The 23,091-nt window shown below is 47.8% G+C and overlaps 1 protein-coding gene across 3 annotated transcripts in view; it reads left to right on the top strand.

The window, feature by feature from the left end:
- Positions 1–23,091, top strand: part of PEBP4 (phosphatidylethanolamine binding protein 4) — a 276,754-nt gene that overhangs the window by 168,774 nt on the left and 84,889 nt on the right. For all 3 annotated transcript variants that reach the window (XM_037746123.1, XM_037746122.1, XM_017549727.2), the window contains exon 4: positions 2,568–2,666. In XM_037746123.1, coding sequence (XP_037602051.1) covers positions 2,568–2,666 — 99 coding nt within the window. The remainder of the gene's footprint in view (positions 1–2,567; positions 2,667–23,091) is intronic.

The following is a 23,091-nucleotide window of genomic DNA, read 5'->3' as shown; positions in this document are numbered from 1 at the left end:
CTCAGTCTTCGATGTCAAGCTCAAAAGACAACTCTGCAGCCTTCCTGGACTCCTGGGGTAGAGAGATTTAGTCTCCGTTTTCCCTGTCCCTCTGCTTGATAAACGCTCCTCCACTCGAAAGCATTTAGAACAGCAGGGTGTGCCTGCCTCTCCCTGTCAAGGGGAGGGCCAGGACTCATCTCCATTTACTCCATTCATCTTACCTACTTCTTCCTCTCTCACTTCCCCCTCTTCCATCATGCTCACATCGAAGTCCCCATCCAAGGTAAGCCAAACTAACCACGTGTCTCACACCTGTACTTGAACAGTTAAAAAGCCCACAACTGTGAAACGTAATACCGTCTAGTGACCTACTGCATACCTATTGTATATTCATTTTCTCACTCTCTTAAATGACTATCTCACACCTTCGTCTCTGTCTGCAAACTTCCTATAATCCCTCTTCGCCTGATGACCTTGCCTCTAACTCACTGAAAAATAGAAGCAATCGGAAAATAATTTCCTCATTCTTCCCACTACCTCACCTTCCAGTTCTTTTGCATCTGAACCCACATCCTCTGCTTCACCCAAGATGTAGCCCTTCACTTTCACTCTGGACCCTGTCCCATCCCCACTTCCCAAAGTCAGCTCTTGTGACCATCCCCTTCCTCCTCTCCATCCCCTCTACCTCCCTTTCTATACTGGACCATTTCCATTGGTCTACAAATATCATCCCTCTCTTTAAAAAGACCTCTTGACTCTTCTTTCCTGTTTAGTTACAGCCGCTCCATGTCTCAGCTGTCCTTCCCACCAAAACTTCCTTTTTTATGATCACCTCATAATAGCTATCTTCAATTCCTCATCTCCCATCTCAGCTCAGCCTATTCCAACCAAGCATCAGTCCTTTCTACTCCGCTGAAACTGGTCTTGTGATCACAGTGATATCCAAGTTGTCAAATCAGATTGTCATCTCCGTGTCCTCATCTGGCCCTAACTTTTAGCAGAATTTGATACAGCTGCTCACTTTCTCTTCCTTGAGACACTTTCTATCCTGGCTTTTGTGACGCCTGCTCTCCAGGTGTTTCCTGCACCTTTTTGGCTCCAAAGTCCTCTCTCCCTGATTCTCCCCTCTTCTCAACGTTAGCTGCTCTAGAGTTCAGCCATAAGGCCTCTTTCCTTCTCTATGCCTGCTCTACTGATTGAGAGAGCATCTCTATAACAATGACTACCAAATTTATCCACCCAGTCCTGAACTCTCCTCTGAACTACAGACTCTGACATGCATACCTGATTGTCTTCTGAGAGACATTTCAAACTCAAGATGTCTAAACCAGAACTCTGAATGTCCCCCTTCACACAGCCTCCTCTCCAGGTCTTATTCGTGCCATTAAATGGCCTAGTTGCTGAAGCCAGAAACCCAGGATTCATCCTCAATTTCTCTTTCTCCACCCACCTCCTTACCGCCCTGCCATTGAATCCATCAGCAAACCCTGCTGATTTTACTAAAAAGACTCCCCTAACCCATCTATTTGTTTCTGTCTCTGTTGCTGCTATCCTAGCCCAAGATACCATCATTTTTTCACATGCTACTGCGAGTCTCCTAACTGGTCTCCTGGCCTCCTCTCTGGCCTTTGCAGATCATTCATTTTTTACCCAGAGGCCAAAAGAATCCTCTAAAAACATAAATCAGAGCATATTACTGTCCTGCCTAAAACCCTGTAACAGTTCTGTGTTGCATTTTGAATAAGACCCTGCTCCCTACCCAGGCCTAGAGAGCCCCCTGTGGCCTGGCCCCTGCCCCCCCACCTGCCATGTCCACCCTCCCCCTTGATTGTCCCTGGCCACCATGATGCTCTTTCTTGCTCCTCAAAGCCTACTTTTTTCCCACCTGAAGACCTTCACAGCAGCTATTTTTTTTCCTTCCAGAACACTTCCCCCTCTCATCCCACCCTGCTTTATTTTCATCATAGCACTGCTCACACGTTCCCTTGCTTATTTATTTATTTTTATGATGTGTGTCTCTTATGTATAATAAAAGCTTCCTGAAAGTATAGACCCCACTGTCTTGTGCTCTGTTGCCTCCTGGCACCTGGAGCAGCACCCGGTGCATAGTAGGTGTTCAGCAAAGGCTTGTTGAAGGGACGAATGAATCCTGGTGTTCTTTGTGATGGGCACCGTTCTTGACACAAAATAAGCCCTCATATATTTGCCAAATTAATAGACAAATCACTCCAACTATACTGGATGCTTCTTGGAGGACCAGAGTCCTGTTTTAGGTTTCCTTGATTCCTCCAAGGCACCCAGCACAGCACTCGGATCTCCCAGGTGCTTGGTACACATAACTGGTTGGATTTATTTGCCCTCACAAAGGGGAAGCCAAGAGTCCTGCTGTCTGCTTCACAGATGCCATTTCTCTGAGAATAAACATGATGTGACAGGGATGTCACAAGAACAAGGATAAGCTGGGTGGGATGTCATAGGGCTACTCAGCCATTCTCGATTGGAATGGCAGAAAAAGGAGGTCTGCCCAGTGGCATCTTCCTATTTCAGCCATGACTCTACATTACTTTTTGGTGCGTGTGTTACAGGGTGCGACCTATGTCCTGGTGATGGTGGATCCAGATGCCCCTAGCAGAGCAGAACCCAGACAGAGATTCTGGAGACACTGGCTGGTAGCAGATATCAAGGTAAGCAGGCCAAGAGGCACTCTCTGACTCATTTGGGGTTGTAGCTGGAAGACTGTCATTCAGTGCCGTTCCCACCTGTCGCCCAGGAGGGCTGGAGCAAGGACTTCCGTGTCCGATCTCCCCCAGCGCTCAGCTGTCAGAGCCCTCCCAAGTTTTCCAACAATTTCAAAAAGTGTCCCAGGGCCAGTGATACGCTGGTAAACCAGCCCTCGGGAAGGGTGGAGGAACTCTGATTTCTAGTGTTTGCTGATTTTTATGGTATAAATAAATACTCCCACCACGGCCAGTTTCAAGCTCCTGATGATTTAAAAACTGACTCACACTGTTTCTGAAATGTTAACAATTGGCTTCAGCGCACCACTGGATTTGGGGCACTGAGGGGATTCTGAGACGTGCAGGTGGCAGAGCCAGCCAGGGGAGGTCCTGGAGCTCCTCCCTGTGATGGGGCAAGGGGCATGAGAGAGGCGCAGCAATTTGCTTTTCTTTGTGTATAGAAACAAGTGGCCGCCTCTCATCTTTGTGTCTTTGTCATCATAATTCTGAAGGAGCCTTGCTCACCCTCTTCAGGGAGGCTCCTCAAATCTGGTGGCTTGTTTGTGCCATTGTGTGGGGGGAAAGGCTATGTTGCCAGACAAGTTTTGGATTCTCTGGGTTGAACTGAATTCATTCTGTTTCTCACTGAAGGGCTTTTGGAGCTGTTCGTAGTCTAATATGCACTATATCATATACACTGATTTACCAATTTCATTTGATGTTTGAATCTTTTTGTTCACAAGTGCCTGGCAGTGCTGTTTGGGGAGGTCCACACTTGCCTCAAACAGTCACAAATCTGTGCCTAGAACACCTGACAATGGGCTTTGCAAAGAGTGTACAAAGGCATTAACCCTGTAAGATAGCGGGAACTCAGAGCTAGCGAAACAAAGTTTGGATGTGGTGTGGATCTTGGCTGGTTACCAATTCAGTCACCTGTCAGCCCCTCTGGGCATTTCGTCTTGCTCTGTAATATGGGAAGCGGGCTGCTGACTTGCTGTGATCATTGTGATGAGCCAATGACTTACAAGAGCACTTTGGAAAACAGAGAATTCTGCAAATACAAGGGGTTTGTGTTTTTCCTTCTAGAACTATGGGTAGAGAAAGGGGTTTAAATCTGAACTGGCTGCTAATTATCCTGAGCAAAGTAGGGTGCTCACAACCACTGGATGGGAGTCGGGGGCTGAGAGGGGAGTTACCCAGGCAACTAGAGGGTGGCCCAATGACCGGAGGCCCTCCCAGGGAGCTCAGGTGGACAGCTGTCCCTAAAGGCAGCCCTGCCTATGGCCCTGGAAGGGGCTATCTCAAGGGAGACCCAAGAAGCAGCTTCGTGGGCAGTGCTAGAGCCACCTCTGTTACTTCATACACTTCCCCAGCCAAACACGGTAAACACACAACAGAGCTGGGAGGTTTGAGCCATCAGGAAGGGGAGGGAAGCAGTGGGCATGAAAGAGAAAGATCTGGCATCTCCCCCCACCCAGGCAAGAGCATTGCCATTTTCTGGACTTAGCCCTCCCCAGCAGTCTCAGGGGTGAAACACTCGAGAGAGGAGTATTGCTCTGAAGGTCACATTTGCAGCCACCCCATGCACTCAGGGCTTCCTGTTAGGGAGCTCTGCTCAGCAGTTCCGAGGCAAGCGTGCAAAAGCAGCTAGGGATGGGATGACTTCAGAATTGAGGGGACTTGAGATCGTGAGGCTGCCTCTCTTCCAAGCCTGAAGACCCCCCACTCCTCTGCTCCCCTCACCCCCATACTCAGAAGGGAGCTCTCGCAGGAGCCCTGTGCAACGAACATGAGTTTAGTCTCAGCAGCCCAGCTTAGAACTGGGACAGGTGGCAGGTGACAGGTGGCAGCTGTCCGGCAAGGCTGCTAAGCCACAGAACTTACCAGTGCCACCTGCCCGAGTGTGGCCCTCAGCCTTCCCGCTCAGACCGGAGGAGGCTTGGGTTTCCGTCACATTTGTACTGCTTCCCTCACGAGTGTTCAGCAGGAAGTGGCAGTGGTATCCACTTGGCCCTGCCCACCTTCCCCAAAATTCCACCAGCCACAGAGATGGTGTCAGCCAAATTCATTTAGATCTCAGGTTCTAGACCTTAAGCAGAGGAAGCGAAGGCTCTGATCAAACCCAGAGCACTTCCTTTGTATTGGTGTTCGCTGTGGCTAAGTGGGTCTCAAACAGTTGAGTGCATTCGAATGGGCAGACGAGCTTGTTAAAATGCAGCTGCCTAGGCCCCACCCCAGCCGCAGAACTTCGACTTCAGTCGGTGGGGGGAGCACACGGCATTCTAGCTTAATAAGAACCCAGAGGGGTTGAGCAGATTGAAGGAAGACCATAGCTACGGTGCCTTGGTCGTTCTTAACGTCACTCCTTTGTGGAACAGTTTTCAAGTGAAAAGCACTTTTAAAACTCCTGAAGCTCGATGCCACTTTGTGAAATAGACATAATCCTCATTTTACAGATGGGGAAGGCAAAGTCCAGAGAGGCTGAATGATGCCATCTTTCAGCTGGTGGGTTAGAGAGGTGAGTCGTCAATCCACGCCCCCTAACCCTAAGTCACACGCCTTTCCTGCCATACTATGTGGCCTGGGTCATATCACATCTCTCCCATCAACTCCACTAGGAAAAGGAGCCACTGTGCCCTCTATACCATGGAAGACATCATCTCTGTTCCCTCCACCACCCGCGGCTCACTCCTAGGGTTCTATTTCTAACTACCCCTTATGGGTAGATGCTTCCAGAGAACTGTCCCCAGGGAATACTATCTTGTTAAATAAAACACACTAGGTAAGTGTTTTGGACCCCATAATACTACACCCTAGATATCATCATTACCCAAGCAGCCTCAGTAGGAAAGCCTGCCGTAGAGTCTCTGTAGACAGACAGTGACCACAGCCTTATGGTTCCAAGTGACCACAGACGCAAACTTGGTGGAACTTCAGCTGACCTTGATATTAGGTGGCCAGGTCTAACTGGATGGTAGACAAGATCATGGCCATAGGAACCCCTCAGCAGGGACAATTTTTTTTATTGCATTTTGGGTTTTGGGGTACATGTGAAGAACATGCAAGATTGTTGCATAGGTACACACATGACAGTGTGATTTGCTGCCTTCCTCCCCATCACCTATATCTGACATTTCTCCCCATGCTATCTCTCCCCACCTCCCCACCCCCATCCCTCCCCCATTTCCCCCCAACTGACCCCAGTGTGTCATGCTCCCCTCCCTGTGTCCATGTGTTCTCATTGTTCAACACCCACCTATGAGTGAGAACATGCGGTGTTTGATTTTCTGCTCTTGTGTCAGTTTGCTGAGAATGATGGTTTCCAGGTTCATCCATGTCCCTACAAAGGACACAAACTCATCATTTTGGATGGCTGCATAGTATTCCATGGTGTATATGTGCCACATTTTCCCTGTCCAGGGACAATTTTTTGACAGGCTATCTGGGTTGAAATAGGACAGCAACTAGTTTTTAGGAATACAAGAGTCATTTGTGACACCTCCCCCCACAACCTCCACTCCAGAGAGAGGCTGGCAGGGTCTAGTGTGGAGTAGGATAAAGCTCTGGAACTTTGGATGACTTAAATAAAGCATGTGTGTTTTAGAGACATGCTCAGCCATAGGGACCAGGCATTCATTCATGGGACCGATTTGTTCATTTAATTCAAGAAGTGTATATTGAACCCTATTCAGTATAGCACAATGGTTAAGAGCAAGGACTCTGTAGCCAGAGCCAGACTGCTGTGGTTTGAATTCCTAATCTACCATTATTACTGTGTGATCTTGGGCTAGTTGCTCAACCTCTCTGTGTCTCAATATACTCATTTGTAAGCCAGAGATACTAGTAGTGCCTGCCTCACACTGTTGTTATGAAGCTCAAGTGAGTTATGCATGTATGTATGTATGTATGTATGTATTAATTGATTGATTGAGACAGCCTCACACTGTCACCTGACGGGAGTGCAGTGGCACAATCTCGGCTCACTGCAACTTCCACCTCCCAGGTTCAAGCAATTCTCCTGCCTCAGCCTCCCAAGTAGCTGGGATTATAGGTGCCTGCCACCATGCCTGGGTATTTTTTTTCTTTTGTATTTTTAGCAGAGACAGGGTTTCACTGTGTTGGCCAGGCTGGTATCGAATGCCTGACCTCGTGATCCACCTGCCTCAGCCTCCCAAAGTGCTGAGATTACAGGTGTGAGCCACCGCACTTGGATTCAAGTGTGATATTTTAAGGAAAGTGCTCAGAACAATACCCAGAACACAGAGTAAGCTCTGTGTTGTTATTTGCTGTTATGTTGTTATTATTATTGCTCTCAATCGGGTAACTGGGCTAGCGCTGGCATCGCAAATGCAAACAAAATTGAGGAAGGTTCTGCCCTCGCGGGGCTTCTGTTCTAGAGATCAAGGAAGGAACCCATAGCACAGTGGTGGTATTAGGAGGGCCCCAGGGACTGGCTTGGGGTGGAACTTCCTATACCTGTGGGTTTCCATCAACTCAGGAACAGGACTAGGCTCCAGTCTCCAAACCTGGCCAGGCTGGGACAGGCAGAGACTGATACCTAAGGCATACTGTCTCACTGGGCTCCCTCTTTGAAGTGTTCTCATTGAGCAAGAGAGATTTCTAACTGAGCACTGATAGATGACATCTTTCTCCCCCACTGCAGTGTCCTTAGCGTTTCCTTAAAGATGATATTCAGTTCGGATTCCATCTAACTAATAACCTTCATGCTGAAAGCTCATTAAGATATCAATTAATTTGCATCATTCATTTTCAAAGAAACACTTATTGGTTCATCTTTTATTTGTCTCTGAAATTAGTGCTCAGGGCTTTTCATGCAGATATTTTCATTAGACTTTTTATTGTTAATGGGAATATTGAACACAGGAAGATGGTATATTAATACTTTCCACAAAGAATATCATGATTGGTGACAAGGAACACTAAGAACAATTAAGGAGACAAGAGTACCTTTCTTCTTCCAAAAAAGAAAATCTTCCTAGAAACCGTCAATGATTCTAAAATTTGCCCTGAATATCTTTTTTGTTTTAAGAAAGAAACAGAGACTGGCAAGTTCATGGTTCCCTTTCATTCAGTGCCCTCCACTTTTGGCAACTGTAAATGCAACCAATTCTGGGTTGAATTAAAAGGCTCTCTAAAGGGTCATTATTTTGTCTACTTTTCTGTAGGGTTAAAATTTTCCATTATTAGAGGTTTTTTTCCTGAGGACCTCTAAGTGCATTAGATGAATAAGATAATGGGAAATCCAATAAACAGGGCAGGAATTACAGCTCCCTGCTTTCTAGTTATGTGGATAGCACGTGCCAGGACACTTGTGCTTAGGTGATTGGTGCCACTACAGAGCAAGTCATTTGACCTCTCTGAGACTGTGACTTCTCCTCTGTGAAACTGACAGAAAGCCTTACTCTTCAGGGTGGAGACAAGGAAAAAGGAAATTACGTATACAAAGAGGAGAAGCCTCCCTAGAGAGAGGCACTATAGCAAGCGGCACGTGTATCCTAATCAATGGAGCGGCAGAGCCTGTAGAAATTTAAGTATATCGATATAAAAATAATGATATAATCTCATTCTCTATATATCCAGAACCCGGCTAATGATGATAAACAGAATAAACAATCTTTATCGGGATTGCAAGTTCAGATGATGAGGTCAAACCAAGGAAATGGGATTAATAATGATTTGTTTCTTTAGAGCTGTATTTACACTTTTGCCACTGATATTTGTGCCATTTCCCCTGCATGCTTTGACCTGTACTGTGAGGATCCATTTTAAGTAATAAGCAGCTAAAAGACATGGCTTAGGCTCTCTAACATGTAGGTGCAGATCGTTGGGCCATAACGAGTGCTTGCTGACAGAGACAGTGCGGAGGTGACCCTGGTGGTAAACCAGACTCCTACATGGTCACCCTCAAGGGAAAGAGAAAGAGCTTGGACTTTAGGTCAGATGAGCCAGAGGAGGTGCCAGGCTCTGCCACTTCCAGGAGGGAAGGACCTCTAAGTGCATTAGGTGAATAAGATAATGGGAAATGCAATAAACAGGGCAAGAATTACAGCCCCCTGCTTGGTAGTTATGTGGGTAGCACCTGCCAGGGCGCTTGTGGTCGAGTGATCAATTGCACTACTGGGCAGATTGTTCCACCGCTCTGAGACTGCAACTTCTCCTCTGTGAAACTGACAGAAATCCTCACTCTTCAGAGTGGAGACATGGAAAAAAGAAATTACATATACAAAGAGGAGAAGCCTCTGAGGCTCAGTTTCTTCATCATTAAAATGGGCATGATAATAATGTCTATTTCCCAGTGTTCAATGAGATTAAGCCTTCTGACAAAGAATAGTAGGACCTTGATAAATGTAATGATCTCCCCCACAACCCCCAACTTTGACGTCTGACCACAGCAGCTGCTTATGATTTAGCAAATTTTCTCAGATGGTTAGACTCATGTTTTGCAAAATAAAAATTCTAGACAGTGCCCAACATAGCTCATCCTTTTGCCTTTTGAAACTAGATGAATCCAGGCCTAGCCTGGAGGACCTAACATGACCCCAGCTGGCTTTTGTGGAAACCGAAGCCTGTTGGGACCTGGAAGGGGGACGATCAGTCCCATCATTCCGTCTCTAGGGATCCCCTGTGGCCTCCTGCACCAGAGCAGACTCCCTGGAGTCATCCCAGGCAACAGCCCAGGTGTGGTGCTAGGTGCAAGTGACAGCCACGCCTGTGATGTGCTGCCCACATTTGGGGCTGCAGCCCCTTCCTCTCCAACACTTCCCACCTCTATTTTTAACACAAACCAGCGCCCCTACCATCTCCTTATCACTCACAGTCCCACTCTGCTGTCATTGTCCCGCCCTGGAGATGCTTTCGCTCCCATTCAAAATAATCTAAATAAAATGCTGCTACAAAGTGGAATATTATCTTTTGATGAATGTTTTTAAAGCCCTTTAGGTTCTCATGGTAATTTGCGATGTGAAATTATTTGGAGATAAGAGCCAAATTAGCTCTCGTATGCTGAGGTCGCTGTGTCCTGTTATCCATGTGAGCAGTGTTTAAATATAATCAGCCCTTAGACTAATGCAGCATAATTGTTCATTTGAAATAGCTTTTTTTTACTCCACTCAATGAGTCATTAAAATATTCAAGGGATAATGCAGTGAATTGGAAATGAATTTATTATATTATCCCATACATACTGTAGTGCTTCAGGTAACTAAGGAGAGAGGGAGAAAGAGAGAGAGAGAGAGTGGCTATGAATAAGGTATACATGCAGGAAGGGAGCCAGTATATACAGGAATATGGTAAACAAAGCTTTTTAGTTGGTTTATGGCAAGCGTGTATAGAGAGGATGACTAGGTGGGGTGAAAGAGAAAGAAAATGCTGTTCTTCTGGGAGGTTTCTCTCTCTCTCTCTCTCTCTCTCTCTCTCAGCACTCTGAGATTCTGTGCTCCACCACAGCTCTGCTGTTAACTTATCGTTATGGAAACCAATTCTGCCATCCAGGAGAATTCCTGGATCAGGCAGAAACTCACTCTTTCTTTCTCTCTCTGTCTCTCCACCTCTCTCTCTCTCTCTCTCTCTATCTCTCTCTCTCTCTCTCTCTCTCTCACACACACACACACACACACACACCATGAGACACCCCAAAGGGAACAGCACAGTCCAGCTCACCCAACTCTGAACTCAGCTCTGAGGGGACAGCTGGTGGCTCCTGGCACTCCTTCATGGGCAAAGCCATAAAATGTATAAGACCAGCAGCCCAAATCCACCCTTGCCCTGACATGAGGAACCTGGGCATGTCACTGTCCTCTGAGCCTCAGACCCCCTCAGCCCCTGAGCAGATGCTCTTAGGAAGAGATGAGGTGGGGGAAGGTGGAGGGAGAGGGTGGACAGCATCTTTGAAGCATGATGATCCTTCCTCGGTCTTAGAAAGTTCTATCTGTTTGCATTGTTCGTGCCACACTGTAATAATGTCTTCTGTTCTGGCCACAGTAATTTAAGAGGATAGTGACCAGCATAGGAAAGCAACCAGAATGGTGAGGTTCTGTAAAAACCGTATAAGGTCAGCAGTAGTAGAAAGAAGGGAAGGCTAGCCTGTTGGAACAACTACGGACACATGAGAAGGAATGGCCTTTAAAGAGTTAAGGAAATCTCCTTGGAAAACAGAAGAGATCTTGATGGACTCCACTAGGCGAAATCAGGACCAATGGGGGATGTTTTACAGGGAAGCACATTTTGGTCCTATATGAGGAAGAACTTTCTAAGAATTTGAACTGCGCAGGAGCTGAGCATATACCCCACCGAGGAGCAGGCTTTTTATTACGGACAGTAATTATTCACGGATGAGCCAGGGAATCTTCCCATTGGGCAGACGGCTGGTGCAGGTGACCTGTATGATGTGCCCCTTGCTATCTCCAACAGTGTCTCCACCTGCCATATTGTCTCTCCTGGCTAGAGATGCTCTCCCTATAGTTCATATCCATAGAAAATATTAACAACCACAGGCCGGGCGCGGTGGCTCACGCCTATAATCCTAGCACTTTGGGAGGCCGAAGCAGGTGGATCACTTGAGGTCAGGAGTTCGAGACCAGCCTGGCCAACATGGTGAATCCCTGTCTCTACTAAAAATACAAAAATTAGCCAGGTGTGGTGGCATACACCTGTAATGCCAGCTACTTGCCAGGCTGAGGCAGGAGAATCACTTGAACCCAGGAGGCAGAGGTTGCAGTGAGCTGAGATCGCGCCACTGCACTCCAGCCTGGGCACCTGAGCGAGACTCTGTCTCAAAAAAAAGGAGAAAATATTAACAACAACAATAACTAAAGAAGAGAAAATAAAAAGGAGGAGGAAAAGGAGAGAGGGAAGAGGAAGAAGTAGGAAAAAACATCATTGATGCACTTGGCAAGTGGTGCTGAGTGCTGTGCTTTACGTAAACATCTCGTGTAGTCCTCATAAAAGAGGGAGGCGATGGAGGTAAGAAATTGAGGCCCAGAATGGGTAAGCAACTTTCCCAGGATGTCACAGCTAGCAAGTGGCTGCATGAGATTGGAGCCCAAAACCTACATGCCTACTCATGAGGCCATATTGCCACTCCAGAGTCTAGGTGGCTTCCACAACCACTACCTAGGCCCAGCCCAGGTGACAGCTTATATTAGGGCCACGTGTGGGGGCTAAGAGGTGGTGATGCTGGTGTAAGGAGTTTGGTTTGAGATTGGTGGCCTCTCTACCTGTAGCCATACCTGCCTCAGCCATGCACAGCCTGGGACCAGGGCTCCAAGTGTAGTGTGGACACAGGAGACTGATTCTCTGACTTACTATGAGCAAATTGTTTACCTCCCTGAATCTGTTTCCTCGTCTGTATAAGAGGAAACTCACGTCGACCTCGCAGGAATGTTGAGGATGTAATGAGATAAAATTTGTGAAACACCCAGCACGTAGCACCTGGTGCTTAGTAGTTGCTATGTATATGCTGGCTCTCTCCTCCTTCCATCCTTTACCACCCTCAATCCTCCATAGGAAGCTTAGAAAGTCGAGCCTCCGATGGTATGAAACATATGTCACTCCCAAGATGTGGGGCAGGGCCTGGCCGGGAGAAGGAGCTGCCTGTGTGGTTATCGCTTTAAGGACCTTGAAGGAGAAAAGCCACCAGTGGGCATCAGACTTAAGAGGGAGCTGTTAGGACTGATTGTTTGACCTGCACTGCTCTCAGCACTGTGGCTACTAATAAAGTAAATAAAAATCAAATCCAATCAAATCTGATGACTACATGTTAGGGATTTAAAATGTGTTTTTCCTGCTGCACAGTTGGAAGGACAAGGCCAACATACAGGAAATAATGAAAAAGCAATACTCAATGGCTTACAGTCAACTCCAAGTGGGCTTTTTAGACTCAAATGGCTGTGGGAATTGGGAGCACCCTCCTCTTCTCGGTGAGACAACTTCTCCTCCTTCAAGGCCCAGCTCAGATGTTACCTCTGCTGAAAGGCTTGCTCTACCACCCCCAAACTGTGTGAGTCAGTCCTGCCCCTGCTGCCGCCACACTCAGTCAAACCTCAATTAGTGCCCTCATTGTTATTTATGAGTCTCTTTTCCCTCTTAGTCCATGAGTTCCTGGAGAGCAGAAATGTGTATTCTTATCTTCTTGGCACTTAGCCCAGAATATTAACGACCCTCAGTAAATGTTGAATTAATGAAGTCATGGAGAAATGAATGAATAAAGAATGAAGGAAGAGATGGGTGGATGAGTGAATAGAGGTGAGTAGGTGAATGAATAGAGGGATAGATGGAGATTGAATAGGTGGGTGGGTGGTGGGTGGTGGGTGGTGGATGGATGGATAGATGGATGGATGGAGTGATGAATGGATGGGTGGAAGTTGGGTAGGTGGATGGATAAATGGATGAATGAATGGCTGGATAGAGGTTGGGTAGGTGGATGGATGCATGAATGGATGGATGGATGGATGGATGGATAAAGATCAGGTAGGTAGGTGTGTGGACAGGTGGATGCATGGTTGAATGGATAGAGTTTGAGTAGGTAGATGAATGGATAAATGGACAGAGCCTAGGTAGGTAGATGGATGGATGAATGGATAGATGGATGAATAAAGGTCAGGTAGGTAGGTGGATGAATGGATGCATAGACATTGGGTAGGTGGGTAGATAAATGGATGAATGAATAGCTGGATAGAGGTTGGGTAGGTGGATGGATGCATGAATGGATGGATGGATGGATGGATGGATGGATAAAGATCAGGTAGATAGGTGGGTGGACAGGTGGATGCATGGTTGAATGGATAGAGGTTGAGTAGGTGGATGAATGGATAGATGGACAGAGGTTGGGTTGGTAGATGGATGGCTGGATTGATAGAGGTTGGGTAGATGGATGGATGGATAAATGGATGGATGGATAGAGATTAGGTAGGTGGATGGTTGGATGGATGGGTGGGTAGACAGATGGATAGAGGTTGGGAACATGGATGGGTGGATGAATGAATGGATGGAGGTGGAGCTTTTGTAGGTGGTTGGATGGGGTGGCATTACTCTGTGATGACTTCACATTGGAGATGAGTGTTGAGCCAGGCCTTGAAATTATGAGCAGGCCTGCAAAAGTCAGAGGATACAAGCAATTGCATTTCAGCAAAGGAACAGCATAATTAAAAGCTCAACATTTGAATGGGGTAGAAAAAAGAATAATAAACATAAAATTAAAAGCCAAGATGGGTATGTTAATTGAGGCCCTTGGTTGTTATAGACGTCTGTAGATTGTTATTGCAAGCATCTACTAACTGGTTCCCTTCCTATAATCTCACCCTTTATAAAAATGTGAATCTTTCCTTCATGGAATGATTTTTCTAAAATCTAAATAGGATCTTACTGCTTTCCTATTTGAAGCCCTGCAGTGATTCCCCAGTATCTCAGGACAGAGACCCCTCTCCCCAGTGTGTTATTCAAGGCCTTTGAGGCTCTGGGCCTCGCCTACCCCCACAACCCTCTTGATCTCCTGCTGATCTGCTTGTAGTGTCTCAGACCTACTCAGACCTTCCAGTCCTCTGCAGACTATTACCTGCTCTGCCCGCTCTTACAAAAAGCCCTTCTGCAATCCACAAACACGCCATTGCTTTAAATGAGTTGGGATTGCTAGATGAATTATACCTCCAAAGTCCAGAAAGAGCTTAAATTTGCAATCACAAAATCATTTCCAGAAATAGGGAAGGGAAATGTGGATTCCCAAATTTAGGCTGGTGAGTGTAATATCAGTCCTCATCAAAACATCAAAATGCAAAAACAGTTTAATAAGCAGATAGCCTGAGACAATATAGAAAACAGTGCACATTAGGAGTCAGCATAGATTCACCAAAAACAAATCATGCTGGATCACTCAGATTTCTTTGTTGGGAAATGCACTGGCCCCTTGGACCCGGAAGATGCTGTCAGTAAGCACAGTACAGCTTGGCTGAGCCAGGCATTAGAACAAGTCCATCGTGGTAACCTTTGGCCAAGGGAGAGGGATGTTGCTTCAGTGACTGTTGTGTTAGGTGGAGTTTTGTGACTTGTTAATATATCATTCTTGAAGAGTTGACAAATGAATTAGTACCAATCTTAAAGTTGGTGCCTGGTGACATGTCACAAGAATCTGGTCTGAGCACTTCACCTTGTTGGTTTATATCCTTTTTTTTTTAGACAGTCGTGCTCTGTCACCCAGCTGGAGTGCAGTGGCATGACCTCGGCTCATTGCAACCTCCGCCTTCTGGCTTCAAGCGATTTTTCTGCCTCAGCCTCCTGAGCAGCTGGGACTGCAGTCACATACCACCACACCTGGCTAGTTTTTGTGTTTTTTTGTAGAGACGGGGTTTCACCATGTTGGCCAGGCTGATCTTGAACTCCTGACCTCAGGTGATCTGCCTGCCTCACCCTCCCAAAGTGCTGGGATTACAGGCATGAGCCACCATGCCCAGCCACCTTGTTCAGTATCTTTATGGAAAGCATGCTCACCAAATTTTAGGTCAAAGTTTTAAAGAGTAGCTAATATGATGGGTAATATACAACAGTTAATTTTGGCAAATCAAAAGCCTGTACCTGCATTGAGAAATTTAAATTTAATAGGGATTAATCTAAAGTTCTATATTTAGGTCCTAAATCAATTGCACACATACAGAATGGCGACGATCTGGCATGTCAGAGGTTCATGGGGGAAAAGATCAAAAGGAGTTTTAGCTAGTTTTGAAGCTAATTTTAATCTAAATTTTACGCTAATAATAGAATGTGAAGCCACAGCGCAGGAATGAAGACAGTTAATATTATCTTAGGCCACATCCATAGAAGTAAAGGCTTTAGATCATTGAAGACTTGCACCTCTCCTTTCTGTGCATCTATCAGACCTCTCATTCATTCATTCATTCATTCAGCATGTGTTCAGCACATTTTAGGCAACAGGTTTCTTCATTCAGGCACTGCAGATCAAAAAGTTTATGCAACCAAATCCTTGGGTTTTTTTTTTTTTTTTTACTTTCTTTTTCTTAAAAAAACATAGACTTTATTTTTTTAGAGCATTTTACGCTCATAGCAAAAGAGAGCAGAGTACAGAGTGTTTCCATATACTTGCTGCCTGCCCCAAGCCTCCTCCACTGTCAACATCTGGCACCAGAGTGGTATGTTTGCTCCAACTGATGAGCTTAACACTGGCGATCGTTAGCAATCCATGAACCTACATCATTATCACCCCAAAGTCCATAGGTTACATTAGGGTTCACCCTTGATGTTGTATCTTGTTTAGGTTTGGGCAAATGCATAATGACATGTATCCACCATGATAATATCATGCAGACTAGGTGACCTGCCCTAAATGTCCTCTGTCCCAACCTGTAAGCAGTTACATCCTTTCTGTTAGGGAGCTCCCTGTCTGGTGAGGGGAGCAGAGGAGAAAAATCAATGACTCCATTAAAGAGTGGGGAGTGTTAGGATGGAGTTGAGTCCTGAAAACCATGAAGACGAGAAGGCGGATGGGGGGAAAGTTCCCCAGAGAAGGAAACCTGTGAGCAGAGTGGGAATTTACCAGGCAACCCTGTGAGAACAGGGCCTGCCGTCTCAAGGGAATAGCCGGAAGGAGCTGGTGTATTCTGGAATCAGATGGGGACCGGTGTGGCTGGAACAGGGTGGTCACAGGGCAGCGTGTAGGAGATGAGGTCATGAGGCAGCAGGGTAGACCAGGAAGGATGGTGGTTCTAATCCTGTTTGTCAGAATCACCGGAGAAGCTGTGCGCAGACCAGTTAAATCAGAATCTCTGGGGGTGGAGCGCAGGCATTCTTATTTTTAAGGCTCGTCAGGGGATGTGAATGTGCATCTGGGCAAATGGAGGGGGAACTGGGGTGTTGCTGTTCAGCGGGTGTAAAGTTTCAGTAATGCAAGATGATTAAGTTCTGGAGATCTGCTGTACGACACCGTGCCTGTAGTTAGTAGTACCGTACTGTATACTTACAAACTGTAAGGCGGGTGGATCTCATGTTAAGTGACCTTATCACAATTTAAAAAAAAAAAAAAAAGAAAGAAAGCAAAAATGTCATCTGGGACTGAGAACCACCAATGTTGGATCTTTAGCTGGGCCTGGGCAAGGAGTCTGGCACACAGACTATGCGAGGACTTCCAACAGAGGGGAAAAACTGCCTTGCATTTTTGATGCTGTTTTTAAGAGACAAGGTCTCATTCTGTTGCCCAGGGTGGAGTACAGTGATGTAATCGTAGCTCACTGCAGCCTCCAGCTCCTGGGCTGGAATCATCCTTTTACCCCAGCCTCCTAAGTAGCTGGGACTACAGGTGCACACCACTATGCCTGGCTATTTATTTTTATTTTTCATAGATGTAGGGCCTCACTGTGTTGCCCCAGCTGCTCTTGAACCATTGGCGTCAAGCAATCCTCCTGCCTTGGCCTCCCAAACTGCTGGGATTGCAGACATGAGCCACTGCACCCATCCCCTGCCTTGCACTTTTTTTTTAGGTGGAGTTTTGCTCTTGTTGCCCAGGCTGGAGTACAATGGGCAATCTTGGCTCACGGTAACCTCTGCCTCCCAGGTGCCTCAGCCTCCAGAATAGCTGGGATTACAGGCATGGACCACCATGCTCAGCTAATTTTGTATTTTTCATAGAGACAGGGTCTCTAGTTGGTCAAGCTGGTATTGAACTCCGGACCCCAGGTGATCCACCCACCTTGGCCTCCCAAAGTGCTGGGATTACAGGAGTGAGCCACCATGCCCAGCCTGCCTTGTACTTTTAAAAGATCAGCGTAACTGCTATGTGGAGTGGCCCAAGGCAGCGGTTTAAGAGACCATTTTGCTCCTTTGAGAGGGATGATGGTAACTTGCACCAAGGCAAGAACTGTGGCCATGGAGAGAGCAGCCTCAGAACCTGTTGTGAGGTTGAGAGCCAACAGGACGTGCCAATGGATTAGACACAGAGGGGGAAGGATGGTGTGAGGATGCCCCTGGCTCTGGGGCCTGAGTGAACAATGGTGCCCTTTACTGGAGGCCCGGCAGGTGAGGAGACAAGGGGGAGTCTCAAGCTCTGTCTTAGATGTGTTCATTTGGAGATGCCTTTTATTTTATTTTATTTTATTTTATTTTATTTTATTTTATTTTATTTTTGAGATGGAATCTCGCTCTGTCACCCAGTCTAGAGGGCAATGGTACTATCTTGGCTCACTGCAGCCTCTGCCTCCCAGAGTCAAGCGATTCTCCTGCCTCAGCCTCCCAAGTACCTGAGATTACAGGCCCACATCATCATGCTTGGCTAATTTTTGTATTTTTAGTAGAGACAGGGCTTCACCATGTTGGCCAGGCTGGTCTCGAACCCCTGACCTCAGGTCTGCCCACCTTAGCCTCCCAAAGTGCTGGGATTATAGGTGTGAGCCACCGTGCCCAGCCAGAAATACCTTTTAGATTTCAAGTGAGAGATTGAAATGAGCCTGGAACTCCCAGGAGAGGCCAAGACAGGTGGCCTGGCTTTGGGATACGTAGCCAAAGGGCTACAGTCTCTTCAGGGACTGACTGTGTTGTGTCTGAGGATATTCAAGGAGAAGTTGTCTGCCAGAGACTGGGCAAGAGGTTGGATTAGAGTGGCCCTCAGATGCTGTGACTTTGTAAACAAGGTTAACCCCCGCCCACGTAGAGCAGAACACCATCCTGGGAGGAGAGTGCGGAGAGGCAGGGAGGCCTCGTGGTACAGAGTTTTGGAGGCCATGAGGAGTCTGCTCTGCTGAGCAGGAAACTGAGTGATATTTCAGAAGGAGTTTGGGGCCAGGATTGGGAAGACACGTATGCTGGGCCACTCGCTAGCTGGTGATGCTGCTCCAATCTCTGCCGCTCTGTGGGTCTCTGTTACCCCACCTGCAAACAGAAACAGGGAGGTGGATTTTGGTGATAACGCCAGGCTCTGATAGTTTATAATGCCATACTGGATCCTCCACTAAGCAGCTCTCGACTTTTTGAGACGGAGTTTCACTCATGTTATCCAGGCTGGAGTGCAATGGCGCGATCTCGGCTCACCGCAACCTCCGCCTCCTGGGTTCAGGCAATTCTCCTGCCTCAGCCTCCTGAGTAGCTGGGATTACAGGCACGCACCACCATGCCCAGCCAATTTTTTGTATTTTTAGTAGAGACGGGGTTTCACCATGTTGACCAGGATGGTCTCGATCTCTTGACCTCATGATCCACCCGCCTCGTCCTTCCAAAGTGCTGGGATTACAGGCTTGAGCCACCGCGCCCGGCTGACTTTTCTTTCTGCCAAAATGCTCGTATGCACAGCACACTCCCTTGGGCCTCAGAACACATAAAACAAGCTCCATGTTCCCCACGACTCCCTGCGCGCCTGCTCTCCCAGTAACAAAGTGTTTTGGAGCACCGATGAGAGTGGCGTTATTACAGGGAGAACGTGGAAGCCACTCTCCTTTATTTGCGAAGGTAAATCACTCTCTGGAGCTTTATTATTAGCAACAGCTGCCTGGGAACCCACTTTTCTAGTGATTTGGGACCTGTGATTGGAACTTGTGTCATGTCAGTGCTGCAAAGCTCAGCTACAGACCATGGAAGACCAGGGTGGGCACTGAGCCCGGGCGAGGCCTGAACAGCTCTCGTTTTAGGAGAAGGAGTCAGCTGGCAGCTTTGTGCAGAAACTGGAGAAGGACAAGCCCCATGGCAGGAGATGTGCTGGGGGGGGTGGCTACAGGAATCTGGGCGGGCAGGGTGAGAGGCAGGCTTGGCATGGGGGTAGTGGGGATGCGTGGGGAGGCCCAGAGGCCTCTTGGGGCTCCCCTGCCAACCTCCACTCAGAAGGACCATGGTGGAGCTGGTGTGGAGAGATCAGAGGCTGAGGGGCAAAGAGCCGGTGGCTCAGAGTCAGGACAGAGAAACACCCTCCTCCTGCAGGGGGTTCTGTGGCTTCCCAGAGAGATGAGGAGGAGGAACCCACAGTCCAGAGCCCTGGGAAGAATCTGGAGATGCTGGGAAGTGGGGGAGGGGCAGCAGGGAGGGCTTTCAACAGGGTAGAAGGACAGACGCCCAGAGCTCCCTGGGCTGCTGGCCCGTCAAGCCCTTGGCGAAGAATTGGCTTTTTCCTTTCAAAGAGGGTGGAAGTCACTGTTTTCTTGTCTCAGTTGATGAACAGATTCTGGGTGGCAGGAGTCACCATAGAAACAGGTGCTATCTTAAGCAAATGAGCCTTATTAACCTTAAGAGTGGTGGAGTTTTCACAAGATTGCACATACAGGGTAGGAGGGAGAGCGGGGTTTGGTGGGGGAAGGCCTCGGTGGTTGGGAGCCGGGCTGCTGTGCTCTGGGTGTGGAGGCTTGTGTGTGCGCGTGTGTGCGCATGTGTGCATGCGTGTGTGCATTGCATGTGTGTGGATGCCCATCTCCATGTGCTTTTGCAAAACCATCTCCCAAGGGGTGAACTCAGGTTCTGCCTTTTCCCTAAGAAATACACATTTCCCCAAAAAAAATCCTTCATCTCTTTGGGAGCCAGCCTGAAGACAGCAGAGGCCAGGATCCCTGATGCTACCCCTCACCCTTTCCCCAGCTACTTTCCCCTCAGTTTCTGCATGCATCTGCCTGTCTGCTTCACACCAGGAACAGGTACCTCCCTGAGGACAGCCAGGAAGCAGGGACCTCTTTGCTCCAAGAGGCAGTTGGTGCAGTGGTGCATGCAGGGATACTGATGCCAGGTGGACCTGGGTCTTTATGACTGCTCCACGAGTCTGAGCCTGCCTCTGTAAGCCCCAGTCTGTAAAAGACACCCCGTAGGGCTGATGTGAGGCTCCATTGAGATCATGCATGTCCACCTGAAGTGTCTCCCCAGCCCTCCCCGCTGTGACTAGGGGCCTGCTCTTCTCAGGCACCGCTGTGACTGCACAAAGGTTGTTAATTAACCACAGGGTTAATTTTTCCCCAGCATGATCTCATCAGTCAACAGATTTCCACTCTCCATGAGTTCTGTGCTCTGCTAGGTCCTGGGGGAGGCGTAGAAGGTTAGGATTAAGAACCTGCCCTTGGGGAGGTTGGATGGGCAGGGAGGGTGTGGAGTGGCAGAGGTGGGTGGGGCCTTGAAGATGGGTAGGATTGGGGTAGGCAGGGAGGAAAGTATCCAAAGAAAGGGGGACATGTTTTCGTCTCCTGAGGCAAATGCAGCCCAAATCTGAACTGTTCCTAGGTTAGGAAAGGTTATGTAAGAAAAGAAACTGGCATTCTCCCACAGCGTCTGGGAATTGCATGCACTGGCTCTAAGAAGCACGGCTGCTGCCCTCTGCAGCCCCTCCCTGGGCAGGACACTCAGCTCTGGTATCATGCCACCTGCCCCAGTCCTGCTGTAATCCCAGGGAATAAACCGAGACTCTTATCCCAGGGGCTCTGCAGAATCGTCCTGTGAGACTGCAATGTAGTCCCTGCAGCCTGAGGTGCAGTTTGCCTGGGAGACAAGACAGAGCCAGCCTGCCCAGGGACTGTACCATGGTGGGCACAGCAATGAGGGGACATTGATTTTCCTTTGCCATGGAGAGTGAAGAGTCACAACACATGCCTGAAGTGGGGACAGGGCCGATGGCACAGATGAGGGAAACTTCCCTGTGTCAGAGATTTCTAGATCTTAGAGCTAGAAAACTCCTTGAATCCATCTGGTTCTACCTTTCCATTTCATGGATGAAGAAACTGAGGTGTAGGGTCATAGAAGCTTATCAGTGCAGAGTGTGGGCAACAATCGACGTGTCCCAGCTCTTAGTGCTACTCCTCCAGTCTCCTGCCCAATCCAGCATATGGTAAGCAGGCCCAGGGCAGTCCCAGAGTGATTAACCAAGACTCCAGGCATACCAAGACACAGCAAGTGTTGTTTAGGTCAGACTACAATCAAGAAGAAAGCAAAAGTTTACCATGAGCTGCTCAGCTCTCACCCCTCTCTTTTAGAAACAAAAATTTGGCATTTTGTGAGCCTTTCCTGGCCTCTGCCGATGACTGCAGTTTTAGAAGTTGCAGAAGAGTTCTCCCAATCCACCCATTCCCAGCTCCCAGATGATCTTCCCCATTGGCTTTAGAGGTGCCTAAAATTTCTTGATAGCAGGCAAAGCATCGTAACATAATTGAGAATAAGGCTGGAAAGGGCTAGTCACAGGGGGAGAGTTCATAGACTGGCTTAAGCCCAAAACGCCAAGCAACAGTAAACAACATTGGACTTTGGACTCGGCTACTCAAAGGAAAATGGAGCAGGAGGCCACGGCCGGCCGCAATGACAGAAAGTGAGAGATGAGGAAGGGAGGACGGCAGGAGGGGAAGGTCAAAGGAAAGGAAGGGATCTCCCCCTTACTGTGTCTTCCTGCAAAATCCACGCACATTCCTCTGTACCAGCTGCTCCAAAACATGAGGCTGCCCCCTTTCCCAGTATTTTTATTGTACCCAAGTCTTAATTCATGGGCATGACTGGACGCGGTGTCTCACTCCTGTAATCCCAGCACTTTAGGAGGCCGAGATGGGCAGATCGCTTGAGGTTGGGAGTTTGAGACCAGCCTGGCCAACATAGTGAAATGCCGTCTCTACTAAAAATATAAAAATTAGCCGGGCATGGTGGTGGGCACCTGTAATCCCAGCTACCTGGGAGGCTGAGGCAAGAAAATCACTTGAACCTGGGAGGCAGAGGTTGCAGTGAGCCAAGATCGTGCTACTGCACTCCAGCCTGGGTGACAGAGTGAGACTTCATCTCAGAAAAAAAAAAAATTATAGACATGACCACGTGATGACACAGGGAGATCAGTGCTATTGAAGAAAGTTTATTACTCACAGTTCCAAGAGGAGGCACGCTGGACCATGCCACAAAGGGCTCTGTAGGGAGACACCAGGGTCATCAGGAAGAAGAAAACATGGCCCAGAGTCCTTATTGTGGGTTCCGCATTAAGGAATGGACATGCAGGTGAGCAAGTTTGAACAGCTTAGGACTGGCTTGTTTGCATAATGTCAGCAGGCTCTGAGCCACAGGGGTGACCCCTCGCTGTCTGGTAGCTGGCCCTGGGGTGATTCAGGGCAGGGGAACATTGGTTTGGTGTGTGAGAGTAGATAGCGGTGGTTGGGGGGATGTGCTCTGGATTGGTTAGTTTGTGCATGGAAGGTGCATTCACCAGCAGGTTGTTTACTGTCTCTCTCTAGGAATTTGCTAGCCCTAGGAAGAATATTCTCTTAGGGCTAGAATTAGCAAGGCTCCAGAATATGAAAGCACCATAAAACCCAGGAAATAAAAAGCATGATGAATACACCCAGGACCTCCCTCCTGTCTGAGTGCTGTTCTTTTTCGGAACCTGTGCTCCAAATCCCCCTCATTCGGGATGTTCTCCTTATGACTCCAAACCTTCTCTCCTTCTCTG

This window comes from Cebus imitator, unplaced genomic scaffold, assembly GCF_001604975.1.
Source record: "Cebus imitator isolate Cc_AM_T3 unplaced genomic scaffold, Cebus_imitator-1.0 Scaffold221, whole genome shotgun sequence".
Lineage (NCBI taxonomy): Eukaryota > Metazoa > Chordata > Mammalia > Primates > Cebidae > Cebus > Cebus imitator.
This window is presented reverse-complemented; position numbering and strand designations above follow the sequence as displayed.